We start from the raw sequence: 12,030 nt of genomic DNA on the forward strand, positions 1-12,030 counted from the left end.
GGGCCACTCCCCAATTCCTCCATCTTGTCTCTTCAGCCCCATATACTAAGAACCCTAATTTCTATATTTATATTCTATAATAAACCAGTTACTACTTATTTTAAATTCTTAGGATTTGTGATTCTTCCTGCATGTGAGTGTTCACTGCCATGGACAGGAATCAGAGTCAGTGTCCTCCTGGGATCTGTGTGGGTCTAACTGAGCCCCCTGGACAGATCCCAGACCCCCCTGTCCGGTCTCCAAACCCTCCAGGGTGGCCAGAGGGATATCCTGGACTCCAACACTCAGCCTTTTACAGCTGCTCCATGAGCACCTGAACTGCCCAGTCCTCCAGGGAAGTGGAAGATGTGCTCAGCTCTGTGTCTGCTGTGTTCTTGGTGCTCAAACCAAGCAAATAACCTCAATTAAACCCCTGCTGGTGATGGCCATGAGGGTGAGATTCAGCCATGAGGGTAAGAACAAGTCCAGCCTCTTGGCAGGCAGGGGGGTGGCCATGCATGCTTGGGGAATATGATGAGGTGATGGCTGGCTGGGGACCTCGTGAGGAAAATACAGATACTTTTATGTCACAAGCACTGGAAGTGTAAGCAAACGTACAGCTAGGTTTGTTCTGAGCCCTGTTCAAAATGTGTGAAAGCATAGCAGGGACTTTTTGATTCTCAGCTATTCAAAGTTGTTGGAGTTTTAGAAGTACTGAAGAAAGTCAGCTTAACCTTCTAAGCATTTGGAATATCCAAAGAAAATGAGATGTGTGCATGGCTTCTTGTTTGAATGTGCTGCCCATGACAGATGATGCCAAATTGTGGCATCTTGTAACCAGGCTTGGTTGGGAGAGAAGAACGGTCTGCAGTCTTCCTCCAGGGGCTGTTGGCAGTGGTTTGTGGTAGTTTGTTTTAAAAAATACCCATTCTATAATAGAAAAGCTGAAATCTGATTATTTAAGAAGTTAAAATTTCCAAATGCTTCCATCTGCTGTGAGAAATAATTCCCACAAAAGATTTGAGCAAGTACTGGCACTTGGATTCTGTGCTGGACCTTGGTATTTGCTATTTTCTCATGCTGAAAAAGTTTAATTCTCAACTACAAACCACTGCTCCAGTGACTCCACACCATTCCTTTGGACTTTCCTAAGGGGAATAGAGCAACAGCAACATAAAGACAAGCCCAGGCCCTCGAGTGAGCATCATGTTTCCAGTTTTATCATGCTTTTTGTCTGAGGAATAGAGAGTTTCATTGCACATAACCTGTTTCAATTAGCTCAGATCTTGATCATTCCTACAAAATTAATTTAAGCATAGCCTTTTGTTGGTCCGGATTAATTGTGCTACTTTTATCACAGATAATAATACAAAAGAGATGTATATGTAGTTTGTATTTCTAGGTCAGGAGCACATCAAGTTATTAAAATATCCTCTTGTCAATTGATAGCTATACATGTCTTTCAGCCATATTCCTTAAAAGTAGGGTAATACGAACTTCAGAAAACTAATTGCTGTCATTATGAAGTGAGACAAGGTGTGAGGAGACTCTGCAGTGGTTTGTGCTGCAAGCTGAGCTCTCAATCCAAGCCTGGGGGAGCAGGGGAAGGGGTCCTGTGTGTTGGGAAATGTAACTGGGTGCAGGTCTGGTGTTTCCCTGCAGATGCACTCTCTATCTGCCTGTACGCAGATTTCAGTGTACAAAAAGATCCTGTGCTCCTCTAAGCTGTTTTTTAACAACCTCACGATAAGGTCGGGTTTTTGTCTTGTGGAGTAATTGCTGGGAGATGGAAGCATTTCCATTTTTACTTTATCTCGACCTTTTCTCACAATAGGTTTCCTTTTTCATATGTGACTTCAGAAGTTATGAACTGGAGGCAATTAAATTTAGGTTTTTAAACTGCTTTCAAATACCTTCCCCAAGGAAACAGTGAAAGAATAAAATATTACAGAGCAATAGTAATAAATCTATGTTATTGTAAGTCAGTGGGATATTAGTAGGCAATACTGACTAAATCCCTTGAGGAGGAAAATGAATGTTTTGTGTTCTTATTTTAATCACACAGCTGGGATCCTAATGCAGAGCTAAGACTGGGTAATGCTTCCTGTTTCCTTCATCTCACTGGTGGCAGAACACCTAGAATGGCTTTTTGCAAATTTTAATGGAACCTGTTGCACTCCGTTAATAAGGATTTCTTTTCTCCTAAAATCAAGGGATTTTAGGCAGGTGTCTCCAACATGAGACAGTTTGGTAACAAAGCTGCTGCTAAACCTGCTCTCTGCTATTACTAAATTACTAAAGTCAGCAGATACAGGGTGCAGCTCTTGGGTAAAATGTTACATTCTAAAGCAAATTGTGCTTAGACCTGTTTGGAGCATTTCCCTGGGACATGTGTAAGCTTGGATATGCTGAAGTGTGAAAGTGCTGTTGATTCCATTATCACAGAATGAAATGGGTGTTAGGGGGGATTTGCTTGGGTATTTCCTCATGTTTCATATATTGGTTTAGGAAACCAGGTGAGTAGGTACATTTTATTTTTTCTCTAGTTTCTGCAGAAAAAGATGTTAATTTTCAAAACTATTTACAGTATTATCCACTCACTGTTTTCTTTACAGGAAGGGGATAATACTTGTCACCTCTTTTGGATTTTGTGTCCTACTGGCTTTGGTCTTCTGTTTTGGTCCTGTGTGGTGATGGAAGCTCACACACAACCCCAGCCTGCCGAGTTCAGTCATTGTCACAAAAGCCTGCAACAACTTTCCCTTGAAGAGGGCTGCCTTCCAATCCTCCTCCTTTCACAACTTTCTAACATCTGACAGGAGTGCAGAAGCTGCTAGTACCAGCAGGGAAAATCGTCTTGGCATACTTGACATACAGCAGGTGTAGCTGCCAATGATGCATTTCCTTATCTACAGAAATTTCTCATTAAAAAGGAGAAGTTGTAGCCAAGCTGTGCTGAAGCTGCCCCGGGGCAGGGTTACTCATGCTGCTCATGTTCAACCTGTGTGTGGTTTAGGTTATCCCTGTCCTGCTGTCTTTGTGCTTGGGAAACTCTGCTGCCAGGCTTGCCTGTGGGCTTGGGGTTCCTGCAGAGGATGAGGAGGATGAGGGTCCTGCTGGTGATCCCCACGGAGGAGGAGGAGGGTCAAGATGGTGATCACTGGAGGGGCTGAGGGTCATTCTGGTGATGGCCACAAAACAGGAGGGTCACTCTGGTGATCCTGTTGAAGGAGGAGGGCGGTTGTGGTGATCCCTGCAGAGGAGGAAGGTTGTTCTGGGGATCCTCATGGAGAAAAAGAAAGTTGTTCTGGTGATCCTGCAGAGGAGGAGGGTTGTTCCGGGGATCCCCATGGAGCAGGAGGGTCATTCTGGTGCTGTTACTAGGAGTTTGGGCAGCTGCCCCGTGTTACTCTTCACAAGGGTGCCATGTCTAAACGCTGCGATTCACCTGCCGTGGTTGAATGGAGGTTGCAGTTGCCCATCGCCGTGGTTCTCCTGCAGGGATGTGGCTCCTGTCCCCGGTGTGACCCCGGCTCCTGTCCCCGGTGTGACCCCGGCTCCTGTACCCGGTGTGACCCCGGCTCCTGTACCCGGTGTGCCCCCGGCTCCTGTCCCCGGTGTGCCCCCGGCTCCTGTACCCGGTGTGACCCCGGCTCCTGTCCCTGGTGCGACCCCGGCTCCTGTCCCCGGTGTGCTCCTGGCTCCTGTCCCCGGTGTGCTCCTGGCTCCTGTCCCCGGTGTGACCCCGGCTCCTGTCCCCACTGTCCCTCCCAGGACGTGTGGCTCCCGCCGCCATGGCGGCCGCCGCGCGCTGGGGCCCCCTGCCGGGCACAGGTGTCAGTGCACTTTGTTACGAAATGATGTCACGGGCCTCGGCCCATGACGCCAGCGTGACGTCAGCCCCGCCCCGGCCAATCAGCGCGGGGAATGTTGGGATGGTGACGTAAACTGCCCTAGCAACAGTCGGCGCGGCGCCGCCCAATCAGAAAATAGCTGTGGGCGGCCGTGAGCCAATGGGAGGCGGCGAAGGAGGACGGCGGCAGGAGGCAGGTCCCCTCAGGCTCCCTCCGATAAGATGGCGGCGGCGCTGGCGATGGCGGCGGCCGCGGCTTTGTCTGCGCCCAGCGCCTGAGCGCGGCCCCGGCCCGGGCGGCCGCTCCGCTCCGAGCAGCGGCGGCGGAGTCATGACCGCAGAGCCCGTGAGGTACGGCCGGGCCGGGCGGCTCCGCGGCGGCCGCGCGGGGTGGGGCGGGGCCGGGCCCGGCGCAGCCTTGGCGGGACGGCCGAGGGCGGGAGGCGGGATGGCGGCGGGAGGGCAGCGCCGCGCTCGGCCTGGGCGGCGGGGCCGGGCCCGGCGCGGAGGGCGGGAGGGACCGCGCCGTGCCGCGGGCAGGCCCCGGGGGCGGCCCCCGCCCCACGTGCGAGCGCGGCGGGGAAGCTCCGCCGAGCCCGCGCCGGGCGCAGACAGCGGCGGCCGCCGGGCCGCGGGCAGAACGGCGGCAACTCATAAACGCCCGGGAAGTCGGGCTGAGGGAAGGGAGGCGCCATGTTAAAGTGTTAATAAATAGTTGTCTTTGTGTGCTTTCGGTTCTGTGTGAATCCCCGGGGCTCTGAGCCCCGCAGTCCATCGGCCGCAGACACGCCGCGTGCCTGAGGCGCGACACGAACCGTGAGGTGTCGTGGCTCGCCCCTCACAAATGCTTCAGAAACGGAGCTTCAGACCGTGCTAGAGAAGCGCCACTGCGTCTTTAGTACTCATCACTCTGGCTTTAGTGCTGAGCCTTGGGTAAAGTTTTTTTCTGCGGTCATATCTGTGTATCTTCACTTCCCGCCTTATTTTGAGTAGCTTATAACAGCTGTGTCATTTTAGAGGAAAGTTCAAGGGGTAGTGGTTTCTCTCGTCTTTTATATTGCTTCTTTTGAAGTGTTAACATTTCCAGTTAGGAATCTAGAAAAAGGGGGTTTTGATGATTATCATGATTGTTGATCACATGCTGATGTAGGTCACGAGCGTTGCAAATACACATTATTTGGTGCATGACTTCCCAGCAGTTAGCAGTTTCTTCTGTGTGTATTTTCTTCCTTATTTTGTAAGACACGGATTGTCTATCTCTCATCCTTTCTCCTTCTAACTCCCATTTTCTCCCCTCTCTGCTGTTGAAGTACTTTGACAGTTTAAACAACTTCTTTTGTTGGAGTAATTATTTTGCTGTGTAGACTGAAGTGCTAATTAAGTGGCTTTCTCCTTTTTCTTCTCCACTCATTGAAAGTCAAGGGTAGAGTTTGATTTCTGTAGAACAAAAAGATCTGAGTTACTAATTATGGTCTAGTTTGCAGTCACGGTTAGTACTTTATATTCTGAAAAACGCTCTTCCATTTGGACCACTTTACTTTTTGTTTTACTGTGATTGTCATATTTTGTTCCCTGTTGTCTGTAATCTTATCTCTTTTTGAACCACTTGTTCGTGGTCAGTAATATGCAGGGTTTGTACTTAACCCTTTCCATATTCTTATCTTGTTATTAGTGCCACAATGAGCATTACTAGCAAGGAGTTGTTTGGAGGAAGAGGATGCAAAGCTCATACATTTTCCATGCAATTCTTAGTTTACCTGCCGAGAGGATGGGATAATTTCAGATTATTTGTGATCTCAAAGATCAGAAAGCATGGGCAGAACTATCTGAGATCATGTGCACTCTTTGGGTGGGATCTGCCCACAGAGTAAGCAGCCCTGTGACAAACTGCTTTTACGTAGACAGACATAACAATTTTTTGATGCTCCAAACTTTCCTTCTGTTCATGAGCTCAGTTCTCGTTCAGTTTAAATGTTTGTTCCAATTCCCATCTTCTGTAGAGCTCATCTTGAGCAGTTTGTACCTCACAATTTCTCTGCCAGGAGCTGGACGTGGCACTGCAGTGTCACACATGGCACTGGACACTGCGTGGGCTTTGCCTTGTGTCTGTCCAGCCCAGTTCTTCTTAACACTGCAGCTGGAGAGAAGGAAATTAAAAAGAAAAACACACCCTGTCTGCCTCTTGTTCCCATTTCCCACAAGTGCTGTTGGCTGTCAGCTGCCTGCATTTCTGTCACTTCATCCTCTGCTCTCTGCAGTTCTGTCCATGTCAGAGGTGTGCAGAAATAAAGGACTTGGGAAGATGTGCAAAAAACCTGAATTTGGATGGAAAATGTATTTTCAGCACTTCTGGAAGATTGATTTACAGCATTTCACAGGAAAATCATCAATCAATACTAGTCTGCTCCTGGAGTTCTAAACTTTTGTTACAAGAATATTTTTATTTAATATTAAGATCGTAGAAGCCTCCCATGTCTCAAACGAGAAATTTAGAATGATGAAAACTGCAGTAACCTCCTAAGAAACTTTTAAAAAGTGCTGCCTCTGTAAATATTTATAAAAATGCCTCAATAACTTTTGCCCACCCATTTTTTTTCTTGTCCTTTCCTTTTTAAGGGGAGGAGTCTTTGTCATAGTGACCTAACCTGTTCCTACCGGTTCATGCATTGTACAGAATAACACAGCAATAGGGAAAGAAAACAAGGTTTGAATCTTCCTCACTTGAACTATCTGGTAGTCCATGAACATAGGGGGTTTTTTTTTGGTTTGTGTGGCTGGTTTGGTTTTTTTTGTTTGTTTGGGTTTTTTTTAAGTTGGCAAAATAGGCTTCATTCTTGGGTATTTTAATCCAGGTTTTTCACCTCACATTGTGATATTGGTCACTTGGTTTTAAAGTTTTTATTAAATTGTCTGCATTTTTGAGTCAGTTGAATGTCTTTGTTCTGAGTGATATTGCAGGGTTGTTTGAGGTGTGTTACTTGATGCCACAATGATATAATTGGAAGTAAGTCAACACCAATCTCCTGTATTCCCTAAAGGGACAGTGAAAGTTCTCTGCCTTCCACGCTGTTCTGGAATGGGCACAGGCAGATTCTTCTGTTCTTCCTGAAGAAAAGCAAAACTGTGTCATCTTCAGTGCCAGGTGTGCCCCAGAACCAGAATCTGCAGCACTTAAGTGAAATTCTCTGGGAGAGGAACTTAATGCAGAGACTTTTTGATTTCTGGTTTTGTACAATACTTTCCTTTAGGGCTTTGCAAAGTTTGTGTTGGGGGTCTTAATAGGGCTTAACTGAAGGTGTCTTTTCTAGGAAACAATTTGGTGTGTCAGAGTGGTGTTTAACACAAATTCTGCAACAGGGTGACCTTAACATTGTGGGAATTTGAAATTCTCAGTTCTGTTAGAGACTAACTCCTTGTACCCTGTGCTTGAAGGGTGGAAAACAGAGTGCTCTCTATGTGCCTCTACCTCACCAAGAGAAAATACCAAAATAATGCTAAAAAGTGCTGTGTTCATCATAGAAACAAATGTGACTGAGTACATTTCAAATTGGATTACCAGAAGTGTCTTTTACAGAGGGAAGGCCTAAGGATAGTGCTGAACCTCATGAAATCACAGTTTGTATTGCTGGAGCTCAGCTCGTGCCTGCAGGTGATTTGGAAACATGAGTGAGTTCATGGATGGGTCAGTGGCAGGTTGTTCCCTTGGTGTGGCAGCAAGAGAAAGAAGAAATTGTAGAAATTCAGTGGCAAATATAATGGAAGGTTTTATGTTGACTTTAAAAGAGGTGAAGTGTTCTGATTTACTTACTAAAGGAGGAGCATAAGGCTTTCCTAGTCTGTGATGAAATGTAGTTGTCACTCAGGGTAGGTGATGGATTGATTTGTGTTGGGGTGGGTTTTTTTGTTGGGTTTTAGGGTTGTTTTTTTTATTGTTTGCCAGTCCAAAAGCTGCACAATTGTAGAAATTTCTGTCTCAGTGAGTCCAACTGTAGGTTTTAGTAGGTTCTTCCTAGAAGCTTTGTTGGGCAAATGCATCTGTCATGTAAAGCAAAACTAGAAAATGGGCAATAAATTTGAGACTGAGGTGCATTTTATCTTGTGAAATGGGAACCTGTGCTTTGGATGAGCTACAACCCTCAGTGCAGTGGCAGCTGTGATTGGGAATATGGGAGAGTTGAAGGCTTTGATTCTCAGCAGAGCTGGTACTGAAGGAGGTTTTGTTGAGAACCTGTGATCAGCTCCAGGGAGCAGAAGGCAGATGAAGCAAAAGGCATTTTTAGAGTTAGGGGTCCCTGATGCTCTTGGTTGTGGGGCCCTTCCTTCCCTTCTCACAGAGTGTGTTTAAACATTTTAAATACAGCTTGGTTTGTGTATTAGGTGTGCTAGACTGAGCTTCCTTTCCTGAATCAACAGAGTAAGGTGTACACTTTACATGATTTTTGTCTCATAAGGGTGCAAATGTTGTGTTTAGATTTTCAAGTGGCAGCTTCAGCCTTTTTCAGCTTGCAGGGTATTTCACCATTGAAGTTACACTCTGCATTGAGACCAGCCTAACAATGACATTGTTTGTCTTACTTTTGCCTTGTGGGTTTGTGATGATGTTGCTTGTTTGGGTTTTTTTAAGATCCCGTTAAAGAAGCAGGTTCAAAACAAAGTTGGTGGTTTTTTTTCATTTTTTAGTGAATGAAGTGTGATAACTCACACCATGTCAACAGATAGAAATTGTGTAATCTTCCTTGAACAGAATAAAGGGTCTCTTAGTGACTTTGAATTGTTGCTTTCTTATTCCCCTTGTGTGTCTGGAGGAAGATAATTCTGTTTACTTCTCTGAACCTGTTATGCTGTATTTAATCTCCAAAATTACTTCACCCACATTACAGAGTGTCTTCAACTGTACCAGGTATCACTTGATTAAGCCCCCATGGATTAAAAGTCAGTTCTAAACAAAGTAAAAAAGTGAGTGTGTGTTAACAAAGTGTTAGGTAAGGAATCTCTGAAGAAGTGCTGCATGCCTCCATCTCCTTTCAGTCAGAGCTTTAGGTATTTTGATTTATCAGGTATTTTCAGGTGTATCTGATCTAGTCGGTTCAATGGGGTACAATTCCTCCTGAACACAAGAGAAGTGCTTCACTGTGATAATGGTCAAACACGAGCAGCTCGTGGGGCCTCCCTGTGTGGAGCCCCCTGGCTGGGCACTGGCCTGGGTGAGCTGTTCGTGTCTCTGCCCGTGCTGGGGCTTGGACTGAGGGCAGGAGGAAGGAGAGGACTGCGTGTGGATGCATCAGTCTGTGCAGGGTGGGAGGGTTTGTGCCCTTGGGCAGCAGAGCTGCTTGGTGCCAGCACAAACAGACTGTGTGAATCCTGAGTGTGAACCCTCACTTGGTGTGGCAGCATTGGTGTTCAGTATAATTGAGGTCCAAAACATGAATCTGATCCAGGACTTACAGTGTCACTTTGCTTTTGCCTGCAGAAAACCATTGATGAGTTAAAAAACAAACATTGGGATGAAGTGCTCTGTTTCCCCACCATTATAAAATGATACTTTACTTGTTCAAGTAATATAATGGTAGGCTGATTTTATTTTCTGGTTTTGTATTTTTCTGACAGAAGTAGGTTTCTTAGGTCATGGCAGGTGTGGTGTGTTCACTCCATTTTTTTAATTGGGATAAGAAAATAAAACAACTACTGGAGGTTTTATACTCTTTCACTCTTTCCCACAGCTTTAAGGTGTTTCATTCATGTGTTGACATATTGACATACTTTATGTGAAACAACAATGTAGGCTCTACCCTTGTGACTGAAATCTTTGAACTGGGCTAATTCTAACCCTTTTCCTCCTCATCAGAAAAAACTTTTATGGAGATTTGCAGGTGACAGAATACTGGCCTGATTATATCAGGGCTTAGGAGTAGTCTCTCTTCCCACCATCCTCAATAAAATATTGAGAATTTTGCTGTGGGTTCTTGGATTTCTGCTGTTAACACAGGGATACAGTGTGAAGCAGAGGACGGCTGTCTACAGACCAGCAGTTTAAAAGTACATCTGGTTTTATTTTTCTTTAATTATTTTTCCTAGGAATTGTTTAATTTTGTCTGCTTAATAGTTCTGTAGTGTTTCAGTTGTTTCAGTTTCAAAAGTGAAAAAAGTCTGGAACTTAATTTGAAGCAACTGCAAACATGAATTTAAAAAACTTGTGCCTTGAACTATTTTGAAAGTATAAACATAGAAAAATCTTAGACAAGTGTTGAACTTAAGGAAGGCATATGGTTAAAAAGAGCATATTTGTCAACATTGGGATAGATAAAAGCTGGAAAGGACTCCTGTGCCATTTTCAGGAGCCACTTGAAATGCAGATAGGGGACACTTGTTTAGAGTGATAGTTGGTAGGTGTTTATTTAAAGAAAATGCAGCTTTCAAATGATTGTTCCAGATGTTGACAGTAACTGGGATGTTCCCCATTTCCACTTTTAAAGTGTCTGAAGAAAGCAAATAGAAACTGAGTGCAATATCAAGGTTTTCAGTGCAGTTTCAGAGGACAGTCCAGTGTGTCCTGGGTTCGCTGCTGAAGTGGTCAGTGCTGCTCCTTCCCTGGTCATGAATTTTCATCACCTCACCTGCCTTTAGGAGAAATACAATCATGTGAATGTGTGGCAAGTTGGATTCAAAGTGAAACTGCTTGTTAAAATGTGATTTGTCCGAGGTGATGTGATTTGCTTAGGGGAAGCCCAGTCAGCAGCTGGCACAGGGGGTGAGGCCGTGGTGGTACCACGGTGTCACTGCCCCTCCTCAGCTGGGCAGGGGAGGGGGAGGACAGTGAGAAGTTCAGGTTGAGATAAGGACAGGGACATCACCCAGTAATTGCCATCATGGGCAAAACAGACTCTGCTTGGGGAAATCAGCTTCATTTATTGCTAGTCAGATCAGAGTAGGGTAATGAGAAATAAATCCCCAGCATTAAAATACCTGGTCCCAATCCCTTCCTTTCTCCCAGGTTCAGCTTTACTCGACTGTCTGCCTCCTCCTGGTGAGCAGTGCAGGGGGATGGGAATAGGGGCTGTGGTTCACCTCATCACACTCCTCTCCTCCTCCAGTGTGTGCTCCCTCCCATGGGAGATGGTTCTCCATGGACTTCTCCCATGTGGGTCCTTCCCACGGGCTGCAGCTCTTCCCAAACTGCTCCAGTGTGGTCCTTTCCCGTCCCACGGGGTTCAGGAGGGGGCTGCTCCAGCAGAGGGTTCCCGTGGGCTCACAGCCTCCTGTGGCATCACCCTGAGGGGTGTGGGGTCCTCCTGGTGCCTTGAGAGGCTGCCTGGAACAGAGGCTGGCCAGTGTTAAAGGAGTAAAGTAGGAATTTATTTAAAGGCCTTCCAAGGACACACCTTGGGCAGTACAAGAGCCCAGCCATGGCTACACCCCAGATGCACCAGGGCTCACGAGTTTTCACCCTTTTATAAATTTTGGTCCATTTACACATTGGGGTTAATTTTCCAATTACATCTTCAGGTAATGAAGTCCCATCCTCCCAGTTTGCTCTCCTCAGTTCCCTGTTGTTTAAACTTTCTGGTCCTGGAGCTGCAGTGGTGTCCTTGGTTGTGGGGCTGGAATGGGATTGTTTTGTCTGACTGAGCTGTGAGGAGAACTTGCTAACACTTTATAAGAAGTTCAGAGTTATATACTAATGCAGCACAGAGTCTGGAAAATATAAAAGCTGAACTTAAGGCATCACTGCCTGGGCTGCAGATGGATCTCTCCTCTGCCCCTGATGTGCCTCCTGCCCTTTTTCTCCCCTGGCCTCGGTGTCTGCAGGGTTGTTGCTGTCACATCCTTGCTCCCCTCTCCCAGCTGCTGTTTTGCAGCAGGTTTTTCCCTTCCCAAATCCATAATCCCAGAGGCACTGCGGGCACTGCTGATGGGCTCAGCCTTGGCCAGCAGCGTGTCCCTCTTGGAGCAGGCTGATGTTGGCTCAGCTGGACGTGGGGGAAGCTTTTGGCATCTCTGCACAGAAGTTTGTAACCCCTGTAGCCTCCCAATGCCAAAACCTGGCCACACAAACCTGCTACAGGTGAGAACATCCAGGGGACAGCTCTCATCAGGCAGTTGGAATGAAGCGTGTTCGTTCTAGATTAGCACACAAGCTGTCTGGCTCTTTATTTATTCTAATTATTTGTGGACTCGTTTATAGGTAATTTGACTACTCT

The 12,030-nt window shown here is 46.3% G+C and overlaps 1 protein-coding gene across 3 annotated transcripts in view; it reads left to right on the plus strand.

The window, feature by feature from the left end:
- The first annotated feature begins 3,977 nt into the window (after nt 1–3,977).
- The window catches only part of ATRX (ATRX chromatin remodeler), a 66,140-nt gene continuing 58,087 nt past the window's right edge, over nt 3,978–12,030 (plus strand). For 2 of the 3 annotated variants that reach the window (XM_063416879.1, XM_063416880.1), the window contains exon 1: nt 3,978–4,183. In XM_063416879.1, coding sequence (XP_063272949.1) covers nt 3,993–4,183 — 191 coding nt within the window. In that variant the 5' untranslated portion in view covers nt 3,978–3,992. The remainder of the gene's footprint in view (nt 4,184–12,030) is intronic. The other variant, XM_063416881.1, reaches the window with a different exon arrangement.

The sequence above is a fragment of the Prinia subflava genome, chromosome 20 (genome assembly GCF_021018805.1).
Source record: "Prinia subflava isolate CZ2003 ecotype Zambia chromosome 20, Cam_Psub_1.2, whole genome shotgun sequence".
Lineage (NCBI taxonomy): Eukaryota > Metazoa > Chordata > Aves > Passeriformes > Cisticolidae > Prinia > Prinia subflava.